Source organism: Solanum stenotomum, unplaced genomic scaffold (genome assembly GCF_019186545.1).
Source record: "Solanum stenotomum isolate F172 unplaced genomic scaffold, ASM1918654v1 scaffold35404, whole genome shotgun sequence".
Classification (NCBI taxonomy): domain Eukaryota; kingdom Viridiplantae; phylum Streptophyta; class Magnoliopsida; order Solanales; family Solanaceae; genus Solanum; species Solanum stenotomum.
Window position 1 is genome coordinate 83,680 of NW_026033428.1, and position 27,425 is coordinate 111,104.

Here is a 27,425-nt window from a genome sequence, read left to right on the forward strand (position 1 = left end):
ATCAAGACTCAAAGATATAGAGTTCATTATACGTGATTTTTTATCAATAACATGATCTGAATAGATAATGATTAAAAAAATAAATATATATATATATATATATATATATATATATGACACTTAAAAGGTCTATGGTAAAGGTCAATTTTGATAGATTTAATACATATGACAAGGTAATAGAGAGAATTAGTTAAAGAACTTCAAATTCAATATTATTACAAGTTGATCAATCAGCTTTCGAACCGGACAGGATAATTTGTGATCGAAATTTTGAAAATATATTAGAAATCATAATATATATTATACATTTTAATTTAAATATACATAAATAAACATTTAAATTTTATGCTAAACAAAAAAAAAACACCTGATAATTTGCATGAAATCAAATACTCAATTGATCGTAGCTCAAACCAGTAGAATTGATTTCCATCTTCACCATTTCCGAATTCATCAAACAAAATGCTCGGAGACCGATCACAACCGCCATACATTTCAAATTCCACCAAAGTAGCCGGATTTTACAGAGCCACTCCGGAGATACCACCGCAATCGGTTCTGTCGGAGCACGCGCCGGCGCGTGTAGGACCACACAGTTCTTTCACAGTCACCGGAGATGTTATTTCCGGCCGGAAAAGCTGTTCCATCTCCTTCCGCGGTGGCGGTGAAGCAAAACAGTCACTCTTTGAGAGAGACCAATAAACTAACTATATATTCAAATCCCTACAAATCAGCTGTACTGATTCTCCAAAAGGTAACAAATTGAAGACTGTTTCTTCTTAACCTTTGTTTTAATTATTATTACTGTGTGTTTTTTTAATTAATTACTTACTAAATTCCAAGTTTTGTGTAGGAATAATTAGTACTAATTTTTAAATTATAAATGAAAAATATATATACCATCAATTTTACTTGATGCAGTTTGGCTTAATCAGCCATTCATAATATAGCATTGTATATTTGATTTGATTTATTGGTGGCTTTTGAGTATTCTAGATTTTCCTTAATATCTAGTCATACTCTAGAAAGGCAAAATATTCACATAAAAAATAGTTGAATAAAAAGACTACATTTGCGTTAATATATCCTGAGTTTGCTGCTACATAAGTGCTCTGCCTTGTAATCTAATTGGCACCAAATATTCTTTTGTTCTTTATAACCATATCATCATACAAGTGAAAGAGCACCAAAAATAAATAAAAAAATAAAAAAATCAAGAAAAAATATTTGGGTATCTCCCAATACTCTAGTTATGTACATTTGGACAAGTTTGAAGTATTGGAAACAATTTTTCATTTTTAGGTACGACGAAAAGTCATCGTTTGCATAGTTTAGGAGTTCTTCTTAGAGTTGAGGAGAACTAAAAAAAAAGATTAGTCTATTGATTGATCAAGTGGACATTGGTTCATGATGGAGCCAGCGAATCTTAACAATTTTAGAGGTAGTATGAGGGGAAGTTTGAGTGCAGATTCTAGCAACTCGATATTTTCGCGTTCAGCAAGAGATGAGGATGATGAAGAGGCTCTTAAATGGGCTGCATTGGAAAAATTGCCTACGTTTGATCGGATGAGAAAAGGTTTATTGTTTGGAAAAGAAGGTGAAGCTGCTGCTGAAGTTGATACAAATGATATTGGACATCAAGAAAGGAAGAATTTGCTTGATAGGCTTGTGAAAGTTGCTGATGAAGATAATGAGAAGTTCTTGTTGAAACTCAAGAACAGAATTGAGACGTAAGTGAGATAATTTGAACTTTTCATTTATATATAGTTCATTTTTCATTTTGGAAAATCTAGGCGCTACGTAAGAGTTGGTGTTGTGCGACCAGAAGGTCACAGGTTCAAGTTGTGAAAACAGCCTCTTACAGAGTTGCAAGGTAAGACTGTGTACAATGGATCTAATGTGGTTCGGCCCTTTCCTGACCCCTTGCATAACAAGAGTTGTGGCCATGTGTCCAGAGGTCAAGGCTTAATCCATGATAACAGCCTATTACAGAAACACAAGATATAGCCGTGTACAATGACCGGATGTGATGCCTTTCGAGAGGGGGAGCTAGAATTTTTAGTTTTTGGGTTCTGAACCACACTTCATTTTACTTATTGGGTTCTGAATAGATTATTTTTACATATTAAATGAAATTTTAAACACAAACATGATTTGAGTCAAAGTTAACTACAATTGTGGCTCCGACCTTGGCCCTTCCTCAGACCTAGGGATAGTGAGAACTTAGTGCATCGAATTTTGGCCTTCTCTCTTCTTTCTTTTCTAACTATGTTGAGTATCCCTTTTCTATTTTCTGTATTTAACTTCTTTTTTGAAAATTTTCAGAGTTGGGATTGATTTGCCATCAATAGAAGTGAGATATGAGCATCTAAACATTGATGCAGATGCATCTGTAGGAAGCAGAGCTTTGCCTACGTTTATCAACTTCATGACCAATTTTGTTGAGGTACAAATATGAAAGAAAAAAACAAACATTTTAATATTTCTATTTCTTTTAATTGAAACTAAGGAGGTGAGTCTTGGAGCAACAATAAAGTTGTTTCCATGTGACCTATAGGTCACGGGTTCGAGTCGTGGAAGTAGTCACTAATCCTTACATTAGGGTAATGCAAGATTATGGTCATCACACCCCTTGGGGTGTGACCCTCCCTCGGACCTGCTAATGCGATTTGTGCACCTAGCTGCCTTTTTTTTCTAATTGAAACTAACTTCTTTTTCTTTCCAATATTTTGCTCCAAAGACATTCTTGAATTCTATTCACATACTTCCAAGTAGAAAGAGGCAAATCACAATTCTCAAAGATGTAAGTGGTATGATTAAGCCTTCCAGAATGACTCTGCTTTTGGGACCTCCAAGTTCTGGAAAGACGACTCTGTTATTAGCTTTGGCCGGAAAACTTGATCCTACTCTAAAGGTGAGATTTTTCAATTCCAAGTCAGGATGTCCTACTATAGAAGATTGCTTATCTGATTTTAGTTTCCTAATTTCATTAATTAAGGATGATTACCGTCTATAAAATGTATTTGGACAATTGGACTCTTCAAAAGTGATGTCGGGTGCATGTTGAATACTCAAAAAGAGTGTATTTGTAGAGGATCCAACACGGGTATGACTCCATAATGGAGAGACGGAGCAATGTTGCCTTTAATTACCTCAAAGTGACTTGATACCTATGTTGCTCGGACTCTCCAAAAATGGTGTCGAACCCATGTTGGATCCACTTACCTAGTATCCGCACGCACCTGTTGACATTTTTTAAGAATTCGAGCAACATAGCTTGATATTAAAAAAAAAATCACTGTCAATTCATAGAAGTAGAACCCTTTCATAAATATGATTTTTTAAAAAAGTTTCCCCTTTTTTTGGAAATCAGGTTACTGGAAATGTAACCTATAATGGACATGAACTACATGAATTTGTTCCACAAAAAACAGCTGTTTATATCAGCCAATATGACTTGCATATTGGAGAAATGACTGTAAGGGAAACTTTGGAATTTTCTGCAAGATGCCAAGGAGTTGGCCCTAGATATGGTTAGTGTTTTCTTCTTCTTCTTTTTTCTTATAAATAAGAATTGTTTGGTAGAGTGTATACGAATAGTAGTGAACAAAGTGTTTTAGTAACGCTGAAATTAGTTATATTAGGATTATTTATATTCCACTGTTTGGTTTGGTGTTTTAAGAACAGTTCTGTCTTTAACCATGCTTATTTATGTATTAATAACCCTTATATTGCTAATACCATGGTTTGCTATGAAGAAGTTACACATCCTATAATACTGAATAGGGTGTGTAGTAATTATACATAGGTTGAAAATCCTACCAAACAAAGGATTAAACAATTTCATGACTAATACATATGTTATTTTCTCCAATACATCGTACCAAACTACCTCTAAATGTATTTTTTATAAGTGAATTTTATTTTTTATTTTGCAGTGAAAACATTATATATTCATTTGTTAATTATTATTTTTCCTGAAAACTTATATAGAGATGTTGGCTGAACTATCAAGAAGAGAGAAAGCAGCTAATATCAAACCAGATCATGATGTTGATATCTACATGAAGGTAAGAATACAACAGAGAGACATGAGAGGGAATAATACTAAATCTGTTAGTAAATTTACATTTGTAGTTTTTATTGTTTTTGGGAAATGTAGGCTTCAGTAACAAAAGGACAGGAAGCTAATGTTGTTACAGATTATGTTCTTAAGGTAACATTTACAATCCAATATTTTGCATAATAAGGATTTAATGTATATAGTGCTATTAACTTGTAGTAGCAGATAACCTGTCTTATGGATGTTGTGTATCGTTATCTTCCAGTATGGTAATTTGACTTCCATTTGCAGATTTTGGGTCTGGATGTCTGTGCTGATACTATGGTGGGAGATGAAATGTTAAGGGGTATTTCAGGGGGGCAAAAGAAACGTGTAACGACAGGTGAAATGCTTGTTGGACCATCAAAGGCGCTTTTCATGGATGAAATCTCAACTGGATTGGACAGTTCAACTACTTTCTCCATTGTCAATTCGCTAAGACAATTGGTGCAGCTCTTGAAGGGAACTGCTGTGAAATCTCTGTTGCAGCCAGCCCCCGAGACTTACAATTTATTTGATGACATCATTCTGTTGTCGGATGGACACATTGTCTATCAGGGCCCTCGGGAAGCTGTTCTTGACTTCTTTGAATCCATGGGATTCAAATGCCCCGAAAGGAAAGGTGTGGCAGATTTCTTGCAAGAGGTATGTCTTACAATAAAGTATAACCAACATAGATAATGGCGTGAAGTAGGTAATCATCTCTCATCTAAGAGTTTAAACTGTTAGAGAGGGTGCACTACTATGTTTAGTTAATTATTTCATGTGTCCCCTCACATACTGTTCTGATTCTTTTTCATGGGTGGTCATGAGACTTAAACCGACCCTTCGTCTATTATGATACTATGTTGAAGTATGTGACCACCATAAATGCTTAATCTGTTAGGTAGACCAAACTTTTATTTAGTTAACTATGTCTTAGACATACAAGAATGAAGTTTTAAATTATGTATTGCAGGTAACATCAAAGAAGGATCAACAACAATATTGGGCTAAGAGGGATGAGCCTTAAAGGTTTATCACATCAAAAGAATTTTCTGAGGCATATCAGTCTTTCCACGTTGGAAAGAAACTCGCGGATGAGCTTGCAACTCCATATGACAAGACCAAAAGCCACCCTGCTGCTTTGTCTACTCAGAAGTATGGTATAGGGACGAAACAAATGTTGAAGGTCTGCGCTGAACGAGAATTCCTACTAATGAAGAGGAACTCATTTGTTTACATATTCAAGCTCTTTCAGGTACTGACTACTTGGTGTATTAGATAAACAAGTGTTTGCCATTTCAATACCATGTGCCTATTGTTAATTCTCTTTGTTTCGGTTCTGTTTTCTCAGCTCGTGGTAATGGCACTTATAATGATGACCGTCTTTTTCCGTACTGAGATGCCCCGAGATAATATGGATGATGGAGGGATGTATGCTGGTGCTCTCTTTTTCGTAGTCGTTGTGATTATGTTTAATGGAATGGCTGAGATCAACCTGACGATTTTAAAGCTTCCAGTCTACTTCAAGCAAAGGGACCTTCTTTTTTATCCTTCATGGGCTTATGCCCTACCCACATGGATTCTCAAAATCCCAATAACATTTATTGAAGTTGGTCTTTGGACGTTTCTTACATATTATGTCATGGGATTTGATCCTAATGTTTCAAGGTAAGGGAAGGAAAAAGATAGTGCAGAGTAATAATTTGATGGTCTTTCATAATTTCATGTTTATCAAGGGATTATGGCTTTGCAGATTGTTCAAACAATTCTTGCTTCTCGTACTAGTACACCAGATGGCATCGGGATTGTTTAGATTCATTGGTGCAGCGGGGAGAACAATGGGAGTCGCTACCACATTTGGAGCATTTGCACTGGTTTTGCAATTTGCATTGTCTGGATTTGTCCTCTCGAGAAGTATGTTTTATTGTGTTCGCAAGAAATCTATTCTTGTTCAGTCATACATTTATTTATTTTCTATTTTGCATGATGCTACAGATGATGTGAAGAAATGGTGGATCTGGGGTTACTGGATCTCACCATTAATGTATTCTGTGAATTCAATTCTTGTGAATGAATTTGATGGGAAGAAATGGGAACATGTAAGTGTTTTTATTCCAAACCACATGCAAATAGCTAATTTTCTCAGATATGGATGCCCATTCCTCTTAATTAAAACAGATTGCGCCAAATGGAGCTGAGCCACTTGGAAATGCAGTAGTAAGATCTCGAGGGTTCTTTCCAGATGCATATTGGTACTGGATAGGTGTTGTGGCACTTATCGGATTCATAATAATCTTCAACCTCTGCTACAGTATTGGACTCGCTTACCTGAACCGTGAGTATCTCTGGTGCCTTTACATTCCCCTTGAAAAGAACATAAAATGAACGATGCCTTATACTGTGACCGGAGAAACGGGGCTAATACCATAGTTCTTATACATCTTCAGCTTTTGGTAAGCCACAAGTTATGATATCAGAAGACGATGAGAATATTCGACTCATTGAGGAAAGTGAAACTGAGGGTGAAAAGAAGAAGGGAATGGTTCTTCCATTTGAACCGCATTCCATCACCTTTGATAACGTTGTATACTCCGTTGACATGCCTCAGGTAACTTTCCAGAACCTTTCACGAATAATATTTGTGACTCGTAAGGTTTTTATTTTCTATGAACAACTAACTTAACATTCTAATGAATTGCAGGAAATAAAATACCAAGGTTCCACTGAAGATAGATTGGTACTTCTAAAAGGAGTGAGTGGAGCTTTCAGGCCAGGTGTTCTCACAGCCTTGATGGGCGTTAGTGGAGCCGGTAAAACAACATTGATGGATGTCTTGGCCGGAAGAAAAACAGGAGGATATGTTGATGGTGACATCAAGATTTCTGGATATCCGAAGAAGCAAGAAACGTTTGCACGTATTTCTGGATATTGTGAACAGAATGACATCCATTCGCCTTATATTACAGTTTATGAGTCATTAGTTTACTCAGCTTGGCTGCGTTTACCTCAAGATGTTGACAAAAATAACAGAAAGGTTGGTTCCCCTAAGTCCTTTCTCCATAAAATTGGTTGAACATATTAAAGAAACATGTATGGCAGGGCAATAACATAATTGATATATCACTGCTCTGCAGATGTTTGTTGAAGAAGTTATGGAACTTGTAGAGCTAACTCCTTTAAGATCAGCCTTAGTCGGATTGCCTGGAGTCAATGGTCTATCAACCGAGCAACGCAAAAGACTGACCATTGCAGTTGAACTGGTAGCAAACCCCTCTATCATTTTCATGGATGAACCAACTTCAGGGTTGGATGCAAGAGCTGCTGCCAGTGTAATGAGAGCTGTTAGGAACACTGTCGATACAGGAAGAACTGTCGTCTGTACCATTCATCAGCCTAGCATCGACATTTTTGAAGCCTTTGATGAGGTGAGATTATTAACCTTCCAAGCATATTTGCTTCCACTTTCTCTTTTCCACCTGTATTAAATGTGAAACACGGCTTTGCAGCTATTTCTAATGAAACGAGGAGGACAGGAGATATATGTTGGTCCTCTGGGTCGCTATTCTTGTCATTTGATCAAATACTTTGAGGTACATTAACAAATAAATATATGTGTTTGTTTTTCTTAGTTTATATAATCAAATACTAATCTTAGTTTCCTCTTTAGTTCAGTCATTGCCTGGAGTTAGTAAGATCAAAGAGGCTTACAATCCAGCAACTTGGATGTTAGAAGTCACAGCCGCATCTCAAGAAATGACGTTAGGAGTTGGCTTTGCTGATTTGTACAAGAAATCAGACCTCTACAAGAGGAACAAAGCCTTGATTACTGAATTAAGTACACCTCGTCCTGGTACAAAGAATCTGCATTTTGAAACTCAATTTTCACAGCCTTTCTGGACTCAATGTATGGCATGTCTCTGGAAGCAACATTTATCATACTGGCGTAATCCATCTTACACGGCAGTTAGATTCATCTTCACAGTCATCCTAGCACTTGTCTTTGGCACATTGTTCTGGGATCTTGGTAGAAGAGTGTAAGTAAAATTACATTGACAAGTAAATATAAACTTGTAAAAAAGGTAACTTTTCCCTAAATTTTTCGAGCTCTATTGATCACAGGAGTCGGAGCCAGGATCTTTTAAATGCTATGGGATCCATGTATGCTGCAACGCTCTTCCTTGGTGTACAAAATTGCTCATCAGTCCAGCCTGTTGTAGCTGTTGAGCGTACTGTATTTTACAGAGAAAGAGCTGCTGGAATGTATTCTGCTTTACCTTATGCCTTTGGACAGGTTATTGTTGAAATACCTTAAGTATTTGTACAAGCAGCTTTCTATGGTATAATTGTGTATGCAATGATCGGATTCGAATGGACTGTTGCCAAGTTCTTTTGGTACCTCTTCATCATGTACTTCACTCTCTTGTACTTCACCTTCTATGGCATGATGACTGTGGCTATTTCCCCGAATCAAAACGTTGCTTCTATAGTAGCGGCCTTCTTCTATGCAGTATGGAATCTCTTCTCAGGATTCATCGTTCCCCGACCTGTAAGTTTTTGCGAATCCTTCATTTCCATCTTTCTTTTTATCCTCCTAAACTAAACTGAATATCGGAAAATGACATGTTATCTTTGTGTCTGTTTTGCTAAAAACAGCGAATTCCAATATGGTGGAGATGGTACTATTGGCTTTGCCCTGTCGCGTGGACCTTGTATGGTCTTGTTGCATCACAATTCGGAGACCTCCAAACTATGCTTAGCGATGATGAAAATGTTGAACAATTCTTGGGGCGTTATTTTGGATTTGAGCATGATTTTCTTGGAGTCGTTGCAGCAATTATCGTTGCATGGCCTGTTGTTTTTGCCTTCCTGTTTGCATTTGCCATTAAGGCATTCAACTTCCAGAAAAGATAAAGAGTGTTCACTTTCTAACAACTTGAGAGAAAGAAGAGACTACTATGTGTAGTTCACCTTTTGGAAAATTGTTTATATTTTTTTGGTTTCTTCCTTGGTCCCAAATTTGTTGTACAAATAAATAATTGTTCATTAATAAACGAAAATATACAAGAAATTTACTCCTTATTTTGATTTATTTTCTTCTTACCTTTCCCTTCACCGAGTCGAAGTGTAACTGGTAAAGTTGCATTAGCGGTGTCACTTGTCAGTCTATTATTACAATTCGACTTATATAAGAATTTGGAAATTGATGTTCATTTTGCATTATTTTCTACAATATGACTGACAAATTGTTTGAACCGTTAAAAACAAGAGTTGAAGGCACATAACAGGATGTCCAACCCCTGTAGCCTCCTGAAATTTCAACGTTTATTTAAATAATCTCATTTCAAAACCAAAGCATCGCGTTTACGTAGATCTATTACATACTCCCTTTATTTCAGAGTACAAACGTCAAACTAACTAATGGCAGAATGATAATCAGTGTGAAACCATCATAGTTGTAATAATATGGAAAGCCTATGATGCCCGATCCAAAAGTCATTAAAAATACTTGTGTAGTAACTAGCTTGTTTAATAGAATCAAACTTGCTATTATAGTAATATTATGAACAATTGATAACAGTAAGATGATAGATTACTATCATAGCACTAAAGAAGAAAAAACTTTAAATGTGTTAGTTACATTGTTTTCTCCTAATAAATGAACCAAAAAAATCAGCCTACCTTATTGTTCCTTCAGAAATGGAAGCAACCTTGCAAATACCAACTGATGTGGTGAATGGCACATCTTTGTAGCAGGCAACTAACTCCTTATTGGTATGTAAATCCACCTGAACAGTCTCCCAAACTTTCTTCTTAGGGTTCAAGATATTGTCAGGTTTGCCATCAAATCCGGGGAATGTAACTCGTTCCCCAATCACAGCATCTTTTGGTGGCTCGACCAATTCAACCTGACGTTGTATATCAACGTTAGTATAAATTATCGAAGTCTATCAATTAAAAGTATGAAATCGGCAAGGAGATAAGTCCTAATAGACAGCAGTCATGTAATGCCCGTTCTACAATATTGCTGTAGAGAGAAAGTAGATGTTCTTAGCCACTTTTCCTGTTCTCCCTTACCCCCATTCTGTCAGATACCTTTCCAAGTTTTGTAGATATGTTAGATAGTAGATATGCTCCATTTTTTAGACTACATGCCACCATAAATTAATTAACTTTCCATATTTCCATTTCAGAATTAAGCAAGTAATATGTAGTTCCACAAAAACACATACACAAGGCACATGAAATATTTGGTCTAGCCACCTAATGTGAAGGTTAAGAATCCTCCAAAGACATCTCACTACAAAAGCTACAACGTGCTAACACACATATATGTATATATTTTTGTCCCAGAAAAGCTATACTGGCCTTGCAAAAATCTTATGACTATTCTTGTATAATGGGAAAATGTGAGATGTAGAGAACCTCTTGTTTTAGTGAACTCTTAATTTGCCTTAAAGACAAGATCATTTAGCATCAATGCTCTGTCTGGAAGACAATCAGAAGACTGTGGCCATCCTTTATCCCCAATCTATCCTTTAGGATTGGGAATGGGGTGAAAACCAGTTTTTGGAATGAACTTTGGTTAGGGGAAGAGAATTTGAAGATCATGTTCCCAGATTTTTATATATTGAGCCTACAACAGATGGACACTGTGGCACAAGTGTGGAGCCCTCAAGGTTGGGATTTGATCTTTAGGAGGGCTTTAAATGACTGGGAGGTTGATAGAGTAGCAGGATTATTACACACACTAAATGCATTTCCAGGTGTCACTGAAAGTCCTGATACTCCAATCTGGAAAATGCACAAGAAAGGGATTTTTTCTGTGAAGTCTTGTTACTGGAGCTTAAACTCTAATCAGGCTATGGAAATGGAATGGCATTGGAAACTAATCTGGAAAATCAAGGTTCCTCACAAGATCTCGGGTTTTATTTGGTTGGCAATTAGGGAAGCATGTCTAACTCATGAAGTGTTACAAAGAAGAGGTATACAGATTTGCTCAAGGTGTTTCATGTGTGGGGAAGAGGCACAAGTTAATAGTCACTTATTCTTACACTGCAGAACAGCTGCAAATCTGTGGAACATGTTCTTATGCATACTTGGAGTTAACTGGGTAATGCCCAAGACTACTTTAGAGTTGTTGAGACAGTGGGAAGGAGTGGGCAGAAGAAGAATATCCAAAGAGGACTGGTGGAAATGCATCCCAGCCTGCATCTGGTGGACATTGTGGAAGGAAAGAAATGAAAGATCACATGATGGGAAACTTAACAGCACTCAGAAAATCAAGATGAATAGCTTGAGCCTGCTGTATTTTTGGTGTAAAGAGGATTTGGTGGGGGAGGTAGATAGCTTAGTGGATTTTAAAGCTCAATTGTAAAGTTTTGGCCAGTTTTTCGCTTTTGAAATTACCCCCTGGGGGCTGTAAATCCCACCTCATCAGGCTTTGCTGATGAGTTTTGATGTGAATATAAAGTTACCTTATCAAAACAAAAAAGATCATTTAGCATCAGAACAAACAGACCTAAACAGAGCAAAATGGATACTAACTCCAACAAGTTTGGGATCAAAGCACTTAATTGGTTGATTGATTGACTTTACTGTATAATTGTAAATTCTAAGCAAGGTTCCAAAGTCATTTCTGCAGATACTTGAGACATGCTTTGATATTTTGAACATTTTTCCACAGGTTTGAGTGCACTTCAGCAAAATTGAGGTCCTATTTGGAAAGGAATGACATTTTTTTATAACAATGGTGTCCGGGGCCAGCTTGCAAGCACCTCAACTAATTCCACGAGATACCTGCCACTTGAATAAGAAGATTTTTACACTAAGATACTTGTTTTCCAACATATAGAGTTTTTTTGGCCCACTTTATACTAAAATCAGTCGTTAATAGAGTGAAGCTCCAAATTAAGGGGCAATTTTAGGCTCTTGCTCCGCCGAGTTGTGCCAATAGTTAGATCCACATTTACCTCTTTGCCAAGACATTTTGCAATGGTTCCAGCTAAAGCTCTAAGCTTCATAGCAAAAATAATCCTAGCAATGCTGCTTTTTAAAAAAAATCTGTTCATCTTATACAATTTTTCCCTTCTTTTCTGGACTTCAATTTTTTCTCCTTTTTGGTATTGGGTTTCTAAGTGTGGAGGTTAGTAGTCATAGCATTCAGAGTTGAATATGTAGAAATTAATCATGGCAAGACACATAGCAATTTTCCAGAGATATGGACAGAAGAGATGAGCACCCTTGCTGTTTACCTTAGTGTGATCACTATTAGAAGTGGCAAGAACCATTGCCTGGGACTTTATCCCCCTCATGCTAACTGGTTTTAGGTTGCATAGAACACAGACCTTCCGATTCTGAAAGGGAAATGTCACTGCAAATAAATTTCACCAGTTCATTTTATATTTGGAAATTGCATTAGTGAGGAAGCCAAACCTGCATCTCCTCAAGTGGAATATATTTTACAAGGCCACTAACAACAGTTCTGGGCAGAGCTTCACCAACATCAATCTCTTCCACGTACAATGAATCAGCATCAGGATGTTTCTGCGCTTTGGTTACGAGGCCAACACGAATGTCGAGTCTACTAATGGAAATGTCTCCTTCAACAGAGGCTGGGGCCTTAGATTTGGTTTCAGAAGATTTTGTTGCACGTTCCTTCTTCTTATTACCATCTGGTACACAATACAAAAACCAAAGTAAGCCAAAACCCATATGATTCTCATGCAAGAATAGAGAGCTAAACTGCAGCCACCAACCATGGCCAACTAGACCTAGAATTTAGATAAGAGTCCGACAGGATCCGATAAGGGTAGATGATTTACTCGTCTCTTATGAAAGCATAAGGAGCTGTATGTATTCTTGAAAGCTTAAATTTTTGGCACCAAGCGAGAAATCTTCACAGGCGATTAGGATTTACTATTTAGAGGTGTGGTGTTAAGAAAATAAGAGGACCAAAAGAGAGCTGGTAATCAATATCTTGAAAGGAACAGTGAGAAGTGCCTCAAAGACAGCTATTGCTAAATCGTCTCAGGGAAGAAAGGTGTGTTGGGGGGGACAAAAGGTTAAATTCATTTTTATAAACCCAGCATGATCCTCAAAAGAAAAACAGCACAAGAGGAACAATTAGACACTTCTCTCTATCTTTTTACAAGTTCTTTTTGTTTGATGAAGTAATATAATTATTGATAAGTCCACGCAGAAGAGGTACTGAATGTGATGCAGCACCAAAAAGAGAGCAGGGAGAAGAGAGAACAGAAAGGGAGAGATAGAGGAACAGAAGAAGGAGAAAAGAGAAATAGATCTGAGGAGAGGATTTTAATATCAATTTTTTTCATATTTTCAAGACAAATGTCTATCTAAAGAATAAGGAGCCCTAAACAACTCATAAATAGGAGAATGGAGAAGAATAGAGAGAGAAGAGGGAGAAGCGGAAAGAGAGAGAAAGAGGAAGAATAAGGGAGAGGGAAAGACAAACAGGAGGCGGGATTTCAATACTCCCTCCGTCCACTTTTACTTGTCCACTTTCGCATATCAAGGGGAAGACAATATTTCACTAAATCTGAATGTTAGGAGATTGTAGGTCTTCCAAAACAACTTCATTTCCATCAATCTTATTAGCAATATTATAGCGTTCGTATATTGGCCATTTGTTTCCACATTCCAAGATAGCTACAGATCTGTGGAACATGTTTGTTTGTATACTTGGGGTAAACTGGACAATGCCCAGAACCATTTTTGAGGTCCTAACACACTGGCAAGGAATTGGAAAGAGAGGATCAAAGGAAAGATTGGTGGGAAAATATCCCTGCTTGCATCTGGTGGACACTATGGAAAGAAAGGAATAAGAGATGTTATGAAGGAAAGGTTAGCAGCTCACAGGAGATCAAGATGAGATGTCTTAGTCTTTTGTATTTTTTGTGTAAGCAAAATTTAGTGGGGGGAAGTAGATAGCTTTGTGGAGTTTATAAGCCAATTGTAAATTTTTGAAAGTTTGTCCTTTTGGATTCTGAGTATGATGGCACTCCCTGGGGGGTTTGTAAATCCCACCTCATCAGTTATTGATGAGTTCTTTAGTGTGAATACAAAGTTACCTATTTCAAAAAATAAATCCAAACTAGTTTTCTGTCACTTTTGTAGTGTCCCTAAGTCCACACTGTATTACTCTATCCCAAAGCTCCATCATATGGCACTCTGGTTCATAAGTTTAATGTTACAAAAGTTCGCACAACTTTAAATATCTCCTTGTTATTCTTTCTTCACTCGTCTGACATCCCACCACTTCTTAGTATAGCATCAAATGGCTTGGTAAGCCATACTACTCCAACCTCCAAGACACTTCCAAACCTCCATGGAATACACAATAGGCTTTTACTTTTTTCTTTAACTAGTAAATAAGATTATATTGTACTGCACTATGAATGCATCCCATTACCACAGCAAGTACTGCACTTCATCAATGCTCCAAAAACAATCAAAGCAATTGCTCAGAAACTTGTGCCTAAAGAAACTAGAAGGATCCTTCCTTAAAACCTTAACATGCCTGCCCTAGAAATAAATAAATTCATGACAGAAAGTCAAATAAATAGAAATTCTAACCTGATATTTTTGCTTTCTTCAATTGTTTAGCCATCTCTTTGGCCTCAGTTTCTGCCTTCAGAGCCGTATCTGCCCTATCTGCCTGACTTCCAGCAAACTTATTTCTGTAGAATTCAACTTCTTCATCTTTCTGTATATTATCATCAGCATCAATTATAAACCAGCAAACAAAATGAAAGAACGAATACACATGCAGTAAAAAGAGACTAAAATGCATTACCAGCTCTTTGAACAATGGTGCTGGTGTTCCAATTTTGTGACCTGCAGGTAGAATATCCCATGGTCTTTTGCCATTTTCAATGTCACCTCCTTCATCAGACAGTGAAACTTGTGTTTCAGGAGGCATGTTGAGCTGCTTAAGCACCTGTGAATCAAGAGGGGAAAAGCATCAAATCCCTGAACATAGACAGATGACATAACACAGTTCAATTTTGCCATGATGGCAACAGAAATATTACCTCTCGTGAAAAAGATGGCATAAATGGCTCTAAAAGACATGCTAGAAGATATAGTAGACCACAAGCAGTTCTCATCACTATCGAACAGGAAGGCCTGTCTTCCTTGTAAAGCTTCCAAAATTGGCTCGCCTGCAGAAAGAAATTTGAAGCAATGAAGAGTAACCATAAGAATACCCACAATCGTTACCAATGTCACATGGAAAAATCAAAATTTCAGTAAGTTAAAATAAAGTGAGATAATTACACTCGCATTGCAGTTATTGATCAAAAACTATAGAGCTGGAAAGCACTTGACAATTACCTGCAGATAACCGTTTCCTTCACTAGAAATAGACATAGCGACCTTCAAGCCCTGCTTCAATTTAACCTAGACCAAAAAGCATCAAAGAAAGAAGAGCACCAGTCAAGATAGAATCAGATGCAAGAAAATGTGTCACCCGTGGCAGATGAGTAACCTTATTATCATAGCTTCCTTTTTCTCTTTCTTTTTTTTACTTTTTCTTTACTGATAAAATAAGATCAAACTACTTATAACACTACAACTGGGAAACCCAGGAAAAGTTGTTTAACCACCTTCTCCATGGCTTCTACATATTGCTGAACACAACTTCTAACTTTTTCACCCAATGCCTTTGTCAAGGAATGCGATTCTGCTCCTTCAGCGTTGGGAATAATAGAACCATAACCTGAGTCTGTATGAGGGCATTGTCAATCCATTAGATATGTAGGAAAAAGAGGATAAGAATTAAGACGTTTTCCCTGGTAGACATGATGGATTCTACACAATTAGCAAAATATACTACTTCCACCCAACCATAAGCCTACATCTTTCTCAAGAGAAAAATTTTCTACCTCTCTTTCTATTTTCTACTATATTTTCTTTCTTGATAAGTTTTTCCTGCTTTCTGAAATACCAGTTTCATAATTCAAGGAGGCCTAGTGAGTGACTCTGTTTATTTTTTCATTTCCAAGAAATAGAAACAGATTTGCAGAAATCAACCAGATATGTACAGAATATTAACAACAGCAAACATGAACAATGTAGCAAACTATGTCATTTACGGCTCATTTGGTAGGAGTGGTAAGGGATAACTAATCCCTGGATTAATTTTAGGATGAGTTTATCCCATGTTTTGTTGGGATAAAATCATGGGATAACTTATTCCGGGATTGTAGTGTTATTTTTATCCCACATTGAGGATGGAATAACAATCCCGGGATAATTAAACCTGGGATAATTTGTTTCTAACCAAACGAGCCCTTAATACATAAACCATAGGAATTATAGGAAAGATAAATAGACAGCAAACTAAGCTGCCAAACTTTTTCAAAGCCTAAGCCCTAAAGACGCAAAATATCAACAGAGAAGCAACCTTGACAACTACAATAGCGCATTAACAGGGGAAAACTATGTAAATGTCCAAAAGCCAGCTAGCTGAGGTACCTGGATCTTTTGCGATGAAACTCAGGACTCTATTAACAAAATTGCCTAAGTTGCTTAGCAACTCACTGTTTAACTTCACTTGTAGGTCTGCCCACAAAAACAAAGAGTCTGAGACCTACAGTAACTGAAATATTTAGTGATACAATTGCATTACACAATTTGGAACTTTTTTTTTTGGAAACATGTAAGGATTCTATAGATGACAAAAAAGCAAGCACTGAGACAACAAATAACATCGTCAAGCAATATGGCCCCACCTCTGGCCTGTTTGTTAGCAGGTAATATCTCCATACTTCTACAGGAATATTTGTATCTTTTACATCATTACCAAAAACTCCTACACCCTTGCTCTTTGAGAATTTTCCTGATTAGGCCAACCAAAAAAGTGAGTGGATATAAATCAAGTTAGTAACATGGAACAATGTATTATTGGCTAGAATCGCCAAACTGAAGTCTCAAGCAGCAATCACACATTGCAACCCTCAACTAATTTCTAACTAACCTGCTTCATAGTTCAAGTACTCCGTTGCACTGATAGTTTTCAGAAGTGTCCAGCTTTCACCAGTTCCAAGAAGCGCAGATGGGAATAATACCTGGAAAATACAACATTCATCATTGGTACATGAATTAGCCACTCATTCCCTCACATATAACCACCTTGGTACTCATAAACTACTCATACTCCCGAGATAGAAAACTAATAATACGCGTAAGAACAACACATCAAAAGACAACACTAATGACAATGCAGTACACATGAGCACCCTGCTTCAGGGCCATCAGTTGTCACTATTATCCTTCGTTCAAAATAATTTAAAAAGGCCTAATATCACAAAATTAGAAACCTACCAGCTAACACATGGTGATTTTAAAGTTTCTCGAACTTACAGTGTGAAAAGACACATTGTCCTTGCCCATAAACTGATACAGCTCCACATTATCTGGATTCTTCCACCACTTCTCCCACTCAGTTGTGTAGCATGAGGTGATTGATACATATCCAATAGGAGCATCATACCATACATAGAAAACCTAATTACCAATCAATGAATAATGTCATGAATCCAGGATCATAGGTAACATTTGTTGTTAACTTCAAATTAAATTGACACAACAAAATTGATAGCTGGATGTGGATCAATAATCCCAGAGTTACAAGTTACAATCAATTGTTTTCACTCAACCAACCTTATCCTTGTATTTTTCATGTGGTACTGGAACTCCCCATTTCAAATCTCTAGTTATACACCTTGGATTAAGTCCATCTTTAAACCACGCATCTGTTATACGGATAGCATTCTGACTCCATCCCCCGGACGTGTCGTTGATATATGCTTCTAACTATATATGCTTCTAACTGATCCTTCAACAAAGGGAGCTCAAGAAACAAATGATCTGTATCTCGGATACAAGGAGTGTTGCAACAAACCTGTTGAGTGAGCAAGCTAAGATTTAAGCAGTTTGTAAAACTTTCTACCACATCCAATGTACACTTAGTCCACAACATGAATTAGTATAACTTTTAACACACATATACCCCCAATCCAATATATGAACAAGATTATGCGTAATATTTGTGCTTTCAATCCTTCATACATTCAATTATATCACAAGACATTGAATCCTTTACAACTTTTGTGATTGGGCTCAAACAAAAAATCAAGTATCTCACCGAAGGAATCTGCATTTATTTTCAAGAAACTAACATTTGATTAACTAACATGAAACTTTTTAAAATAAAACTCAGTAAGGAATACACATCTAACTGAAAATGAGAGGATAAGCGAACCTTGCATCTTGGCTCTATTAGTTCTGTGGGATTTAATAGTTTCCCACACTCATCGCATTGATCTCCTCGTGCAGAATCATAGTTGCAACCTGGACAGTTTCCCTCTACAAGTCTATCTGCTAAGAACCTTTTGCAGGTGTTGCAGTAAAGCTGCATAAGAGAAGGAACTTCAGTTGGGAAAATGTTGACTAAGCTCCAGCTGTGGTTCTTGCAACTACAGTTGAAGAAGCATTTGAAAGCCAAATCAAAATGTCTAGCTACATAGGCAGCACACAACAGTAGCAATGAGCTGATTGCCAGGGAAACAATTTCTTCTTCTTTTTTAGGAGAAAGATGATTGACAGGAAGATGCACCCCTAAGTGTGGCCTAGTGGTCAATGAAGTGGTTAAGAACCATGAGGTGTCAGGTTCAAATCCTAGCAAAGGCAAAAACACTAAGTGATTTCTTCCCATCTCTCCTAGCCTTAGTGGATAGAGTTACTTGTTACATGTTGCTGGTGGGAGGTGGCAGATATCACGTGGAATTAGTCGAGAAGCGCGCAGCTGGCCTAGACACCACAATTATTAAAAAAAAAAAGGATTGCCAGGTAGATAGATCGAAATAGAATCTGATACCTGCTGCATTGTATTCTCAGAAAGGGAATCATTTTCCCAGAGCTTCTTGAAAATTGCTTGACAAATTTCTGTCTGTTGTGGTGTTGATGTGCGTCCAAATTCATCAAAGCTTATATCAAACCATTTATAAACTTCTTTGTGAATTGCATGATATCTGCAAGCCAATAAGAGGAGAAAGAAATTGTGAAATAGGGTTGGCTTCATGCTATCAACTGTATAAAGTAAAAGGATAAATTAAAGAAGCCATATAGAAAGTTACAATTAAAGAGGAAAAATACATTCTTTTTTTTAAAACGGACCAAAACGAAAAGTAACACAAACAAATTGAAAGAACTAAGTACTAATTACACTAGTTTTAATACATGAATAATTCACTTCCTAACCACAACCAACCCTCCCTTTCAATTTGTTTGCCTCGTTTTGACTTGGCACGAAGATTAATAAAAAAAAAACCTTGAATTTTGTGATCTTAAACTAAAGATACATAGAATGTACTGAATGTCTGGTCTTAAACATGTCACGTGGAAAGTTAGAATTAAAGTATTGTCAAAAAAGGAATGAGATTATCTTTTCGAAACTAACCAAAAAGGAAAGTATAACAAACAAATTGAAACAAAGGAAGTACTAGTTATGCTAGTTTTAATACACGAATAATTCACTTCCTAAACACCAACCAAACAACCCTCCAATACTCAAAAGTATCATAAAGATAGTAGTAGTAATATATTCAGAGGCGTACGCACGAGGGGGTCACCGGGTTCACATGAACCCATGCTTCCCTCCTAAAATCATATATAGTAGTGTTATATTTTTTCAATTTTTGTTAAATATAGATGTGAGAACCCACAATCGAAGTATCATATACTGCGATGATGGTTGAGTGCACCTTTCAGTAAGATTAGAAATTTGACATTTTATATCTATCTTGTATTATTTTTCTTTCTAAAATTGGGTAACACCTCTCTAAGTGTTATTGGTAGCACTTTTGGCGTTTTAATTAATTAAGAATTTTAATTTTGGACCTATAATTTTAAAATTTTATCGTTTCAATTATATGAACCTAAATATCAAACATTTTTCTAGACATCAATGGTCAATCCAAAACCATATCATATGCACCCATCATACCGAAATTCTGGATACACCTCTGAATACATTTATACATTCTCCTCCATACCAAACACACCCAAATTCCATACCAACACAAAGATCAAAATAAGTTAGCTTACTTGTCGCAAATATCCTTTGGATGACAATTTTCCTCCAAAGCTTTAGTCTCAGTTGCCGTCCCATACTCATCTGTACCACACATATATATTGCATTGTATCCTCTAATCCTACAGTACCTCGCAAACACATCCGCACTCAACACACCTACAAAACACAACAACAACAACAACAACAAAAAACTTCACAAAATCATCCAAATCCAAAAATTCCAAAAAAAAAAAATTAAAAATCGTACATACATCCGATGATGTTGCCAAGATGAGGAACGTTGTTGACGTAAGGCAAAGCACTAGTAATTAGGATGTTTCTTTTGCCTTCGATTGGAACTTTCGGAGTCGCCTTACGATCATCGCCCATATTTGATAGATTTGCTAGGATTTAAAAGAGGTTTTTTCCGGCCGATTGCAGCTGATGAAGACGACGAAGTGTAAAGAGAGAAAGAGAATGTTAAAAGTGTGTAGTGTAATAATATTATAGGGAGTACATGTATATATATACTAGTTTTTTGATGATTAGCAATTCCAAAAATAATGTTATAGTAAATAGTATTTGCTTATTTAAGTGAAGATTTGAATAATAAGCTTAGAAAAAAATAATATTGCAGATTTTTTTGTGAATGATCAGCGTTGATTGTCATATATATCTCTTATTCACGCAAACATATGATGATCAATAAAAAAAATTATTAGTTAAATGCAATAATGTATATATTTATTTCAATTTGATGAGGTTCAATTATGTAATTAGTCTTATCTAATTAATATTACCTAATAGACAATATTCACTTTGTATTTTTCTTGTCATCTAACCATATGTGTTTTGCATGTGTATTCCATGTTAAATTGTTTAGATGTCATATGAACATGTGAAGAGAACAATTATATTTTATATATTCAAATATTTTCACATTTGTTGTGAGTTTTTTTTTAAAAAAAAACTTGGAACATTTTAAAATAATATATTTTAAGTTAGAAGATCTTGTTAACTTGATAATACATTTGTGACATATATAATAATACTTTAATTTAAATACAAATATCTACCCAAATATAAATATATATTTATATTAATGAAAATATTTTTCTCATAAAATTAATTAATAAATAAATAATAAAAATTAAACTAATGCAAACTTCAACTGAAGTTATTACAAGTCATATAAACTTTTCTTCATCTAAAATACTGAAATATTAAGAAATAGTAAATCAGTAAAACAAAAGGGAAATATTTATATAGTAATAACTATTTTGAAGCAAACTTCATGAGAGTTTTAAGTCACATAAGTAGCACTGATAAATAAAGTCATTTTTTTGTCTTGAGCATCAAAAACAAATCGTGACAATTCTCTAAATTTTGGAAAAGATATTCAGAAGCATATATCTACATCTCAAGAGAAATTGTTGACAAAAACAAATGAATTTAGACTACATCATGTTAACTTCATATATTGGAACATTACATACTAATGTATATATTAAACAAAAAAATAATCATTATATCATCAAAATTATTTTCCTCAAGTACTCGAGGTTATGGAATATAACCTCTTAGGATAGAACGACATACTTCATTAGAATAGTGGTGCCTCATATTCCGCTAAACTTCAAGCTCACTCAACAACAATAAATCACACAAAAAATTATAAAATGCAAGAAGAGTAGAATATTAAAAAGTTATTGGTTGAAAAATGAGAGAAAGTCCCTCTATTTATAGTTAATAAAGGGTAATATGAACAAATGTTTTTTGTGTCTTATCTGAAAAGTCATGACCTTTTCGAGAAGTCAGAACCCTTTGGAAAAGTCACAACTTATTGAAAAAGTCACAACTCTTTGGAAAAGTCACAACTCATCGAAAAATCACAACCCTTCGAAAAAAATCACAATTTATCAAAAAAGTCACAACTCATCCAAAAATCACAACCCTTCGGAAAAAGTCACAACTTATCGAAAAAGTCACAACTCATCGAAAAAGTCTCAACCTAAGTTAGGAATATTATAGTAATTTAACATTGAAATTAGGAGTTCATGTTTTGCGTTGCACGTGATTACCTNGAAAAGATTGAATAATAAACTTAGCAAAAAATAATATTGCAGATTCTTTTGTGAATAATCAACGTGGATTGTCATATATATCTCCTATTCACGCAAACCTATGATGGTCAATAAAAAAAAATTATTAGTAAAATGCAATAATGTATATATTTATTTTAATTTGATGAGGTTCAATTATGTAATTAGTCTTACCTAACTAATATTACCTTATAGATAATATTCACTTTGTATCTTTCTTGTCATCTAACCATATGTGTTTTGCATGTGTATTACATGTTAAATTGTTTAGATGTCATATGAACATGTGAAGAGAACAACTATATTTTATATATTCACATATTTTCACATTTGTTGTGAGTTTTTTTTTAAAAAAAACTTGGAACATTTTAAAATAATATATTTTAAAGTTAGAAGATCTTGTTAACTTGATAATACATTTGTAACATGTATAATAATACTTTAATTTAAATACAAATACCTACCCAAATATAAATATATATTTATATCAATGAAAATATTTATCTCATAAAATTAATTAATAAATAAATAATAAAAATTAAACTAATGCAAACTTCAACTGAAGTTATTACAAGTCATATAAACTTTTCTTCGTCTAAAATACTGAAATATTAAGAAATAGTAAATCAGTAAAACAAAAGGGAAATATTTATATAGTAATAACTATTTTGAAGCAAATTTCATGAAAGTTTAAGTCACATAAGTAGCACTGATAAATAAAGTTATTCTTTTGTCTTGAGCATCAAAAACAAATCGTGACAATTCTCTAAATTTTGGAAAAGATATTCAGAAGCATATATCTACATCTCAAGAGAAATTGTTGACAAAAACAAATGAATTTAGACTACATCATGTTAACTTCATATATTGCATCATTACATACTAATGTATATATTAAGCAAAAAAATAATCATTATATCATCAAAATTATTTTCCTCAAGTACTAAAGGTTATGGAATATAACCTCTTAGGATAGAACGACATACTTCATTAGAATAGTGGTGCCTCATATTCCGCTAAACTTCAAGCTCACTCAACAACAATAAATCACACAAAAAATTATGAAATGCAAGAAGAAGAGTAGAATATTAAAAAGTTATTGGTTGAAAAATGAGAGAAAACCCCTCTATTTATAGTCAACAAAGGGTAATATGAACAAATATTTTTTGTGTCTTATCTGAAAAGTCATGACCTTTTCGAGAAGTCAGAACCCTTTGGAAAAGTCACAACTTATTGAAAAAGTCACAACTCTTTGGAAAAGTCACAACTCATCGAAAAATCACAACCCTTCGAAAAAAATCACAATTTATCAAAAAAGTCACAACTCATCCAAAAATCACAACCCTTCGGAAAAAGTCACAACTTATCGAAAAAGTCACAACTCATCGAAAAAGTCTCAACCTAAGTTAGGGATATTATAGTAATTTAACATTGAAATTAGGAGTTCATGTTTTGCGTTGCACGTGATTACCTATTCCAAAAATATATGAAATAGTAAATAGTATTGCTTATTTAAGCAAAGACTTGAATAATAAGCTTAGCAAAAAATAATATTGCAGATTCTTTTGTGAATGTTTAACGTGGATCTTTATATATATTTCTTATTCACGCAAATCTATGAAGATGGTCAATGAAAAATTTTACTAGTTAAATGCAACAATGTATACATTTATTTCAATTTGATGAGGTAAATCATGTAATTAGTCTTATCTCACCAACATTATCTTATAGACAATATTTGTTTTGTAGTTTTCTTGTCATGTAACCAGATATGCTTTGCATGTGTATTCCACGTTAAATTCTTTAGATGTCATATGAACATGTAAAGAGAACAACTACATTTTATATATTCACATATTTCACATTGGTTTTGATTTTTTTATTAAAAAAATGCAGAACATTTTAAAATAATATATTTTGAAATTAGAAGATCTTGTTAACTTGATAATACATTTGTGACATATATAATACTTTAATTTAAATACAAATATCTACCCAAATATAAATATAAATTTGCATTAATGAAAATATTTATCTCATAAAATTAACTATTAAATAAATAATAAAAATTAAACTAATACAAACTTCAACTTGCGTTATTACAAGTCATATGGACTTTTCTTCGTCTAAAATACCAAAATATTAAGAAATAATAAATAAGTAAAACAAAAGGGCAATGTTTATATAATAATTACTATTTTGAAGCAAACTCCATGAGAGTCTAAATCACACAAGTAACATTGATAAATAAAGTCGTTTTTTTGTCTTGAGCATCAAAAACAAATCATGACAATTTTTTAAATTTTGGAAAAAGATATTTAGAAACATATATCTACATCACAAGAGAAATTGTTGACAAAAAAAAATTAGACTACATCCTGTTAACTTCATATATTGGAACATTACATACTAATGTATATATTAAGCAAAAAAATAATTATGATATCATCAAAATTATTTTCCTCAAGTACTCGAGGTTATGGTATATACCCGCTTAGGATAGAACGACTTACTTCATCAAAACATTGGTACCTCATATCCGTTAAACATCGAACTCACTTAACGACAATAAATCACATAAGAAATTTCAAAATGAAAGAAGAAGAAGAGTAGAAGATTAAAAAAATTGTGGTTGAAAAATGAGAAGAAGCCCCTCTACTTATAGTCAACAAAGGGTAGTATGAACAAATGATTTTTTGTGTCTTATCTGAAAAGTCATGACCTTTTCGAGAAGTTACAACTCTTTGGAAAAGTCACAACTTATTTATAAAGTCACAACTCTTTGGAAATGTCACAACTTATTGAAAAAGTCACAACTCATCGAAAAATCACAACCCTTTGAAAAAAGTCACAACTTATCGAAAAAGTCACAACTCATAAAAAAAGTAACTACCTAAGTTAGGGATATTATAGTAATTTAACATTCAAGTTAGAAGTTCATGCTTTTAAGGTAATATATATATATATATATATATAAAAGGGAATCCTAAGCCCGTTATATTTCTTCATATTTTTAGATTTTTTACTCCTATTTTTTTTTTTACCTTTAATATGAAAAGGTTTCTTCTTTTAATATGATTTATGGTACTATATTATAAATAAATATAGAATATGTACTAAATTGGGTATTCTAAGAAGAATAACAGAGAATATGGGAAATTCGATGTTTAAAATGTGAGGGAATCCTTTATGAACATGTGTTTATTGTGCCACAACCCTTCCAAAATGTCACAATTCATCAAAAAAGTCACAACTCTTTAGAAAGGTCACAACCATTCTGAAAAGTCACATTTTTTTGGAAAAGTCACAACCCTTCTGAAAAGTCACAACCTTTTAAAAATATTACAACTCATCGTGGAATAGTCACAATATACTTAGCTAAAGAATATATAATAAATAGGTCATCAAATTGAGTATCTTATACTTAGCTTGCATATGTAGAAACATAATATATAGAGGAAGTGATAATTGACTAATTTACGAAAAATCATTCATTATTGAAAATCTAATTATATCAAAGAACAAATATTATAATTAAAAAATATGTAGAACATGAAAGTCATTAAAGAGTAAGAAATTTACAATTTTTCAAATTCTTAATATATGTGACACTACCAAATTTCTAATATTAGGATATTAGAAAATGATCATTCATAATCTTAATGAGGTCATGGATTACCACGGGTAAGTTATCTAGTTAGGTGTTATTTAGCAAGATGGACAGTAATTTCGAGATAAAATGTATCATTATTTTATATGATATTTAGTTACAAATATCAATTAGTTTCAAAATTATTTATTTCATCATTTGTAGTTTGTACTATAATGATGGATCAATTATCTTGTATATATGATGGGACAACTAACTGTTAGGGTTTTGCCCTGATTTTCTTACCACAATTTAAGATTTATTTTTCCTTAAAGAAAATAAAACATTACCATAAATGGTTTAACTTTTCTTGAAAGGAAAATATAATATTATTTTATATTTGGTTTATTCTCTCCTTTAGGACTCCTTTTCTAGTAAGAAAAGGTTTTAGGACTCTATAAATATAGGTTTGTTTTCTTCTAACACAAAACAATAACATCCATAATGTAATCGTTTAAGACTTTTGTTTATGGGGAGATTTATTCTCTCTAAAGTTTCAATGTTTTTCTTTATATTAGTTTTGATATAATAATATTTTGATTTTAGTATAAGTTTTTGTTATCTGATTTATCAACCATATGATTTGCAAATTGTAATCTTCCGCATGACGCTCAATCAACCTTCATAATCCAACAAGTGGTATCAGAGCACATGGTCCATCGATCTCATGGTCCGAGGTCCTATGGTTCAATGAGGTTGAAGAAAGGCTCAAGATGGTTTCAAATCAATTTGTAATCAACGTGATGATAATGAAGTTTTTTGTGCTACTACATGTGGAGAAAAAATTCAAATATATTTTCAACAATATCCTGCTGCTCCATCGTTTAAAACAAAATCAATTTTCAACTCATGCTTATTTTAGAGCATGGGCTCCAACTTTCAACCCCTGCAAACTTTAATACTCGGGCTCCACTTTTAACTCATGTATCTTTACTTTTAACGCATGAGCTCCACTTTTAACTCATGCATCTTACTTTTAACGCATGAACTCCACTTTCAACCCTGTTCATCACTTTTAACACAGGGCTCCAATTTTAACCCATATCAATTTTTAAATCATGGTAAACATCAGTGATACATGAAGATTGTGTGAAGAAAGAGGATCAAGATTATGATGCAAGAAAATTCAAGCCAAAAGGGGAGATTTGTTAGGGTTTTGCCCTGATTTTCTTACCACAATTTAAGATTTATTTTTCCTTAAAGAAAATAAAACATTACCATAAATGGTTTAACTTTTCTTGAAAGGAAAATATAATATTATTTTATATTTGGTTTATTCTCTCCTTTAGGACTCCTTTTCTAGTAAGAAAAGGTTTTAGGACTCTATAAATATAGGTTTGTTTTCTTCTAACACAAAACAATAACATCCATAATGTAATCGTTTAAGACTTTTGTTTATGGGGAGATTTATTCTCTCTAAAGTTTCAATGTTTTTCTTTATATTAGTTTTGATATAATAATATNTCTTACTCGTGGTCTTTCGAGATT

The 27,425-nt window shown here is 34.2% G+C and overlaps 1 protein-coding gene and 1 pseudogene across 1 annotated transcript; one reads left to right on the top strand and one right to left on the bottom strand.

Annotated features, from left to right (window-relative positions):
• The first annotated feature begins 1,378 nt into the window (after window positions 1–1,378).
• On the top strand, window positions 1,379–9,091 carry LOC125852462 (pleiotropic drug resistance protein 1-like; annotated as a pseudogene).
• A 495-nt stretch (window positions 9,092–9,586) lies between these two features.
• On the bottom strand, window positions 9,587–20,666 carry LOC125852450 (methionine--tRNA ligase, cytoplasmic-like). Its single transcript, XM_049532177.1, is given in 18 exon segments — window positions 9,587–9,993; window positions 12,340–12,441; window positions 12,521–12,759; window positions 14,684–14,813; window positions 14,904–15,047; window positions 15,142–15,270; window positions 15,443–15,508; window positions 15,715–15,833; window positions 16,586–16,700; window positions 16,843–16,949; window positions 17,088–17,178; window positions 17,474–17,617; window positions 17,774–17,908; window positions 17,910–18,014; window positions 18,375–18,524; window positions 18,990–19,143; window positions 20,219–20,363; window positions 20,459–20,666. Coding segments are annotated over 18 exon segments (2,424 nt in total). The 5' UTR covers window positions 20,577–20,666; the 3' UTR covers window positions 9,587–9,762.
• Between the last annotated feature and the right edge of the window lie 6,759 nt (window positions 20,667–27,425).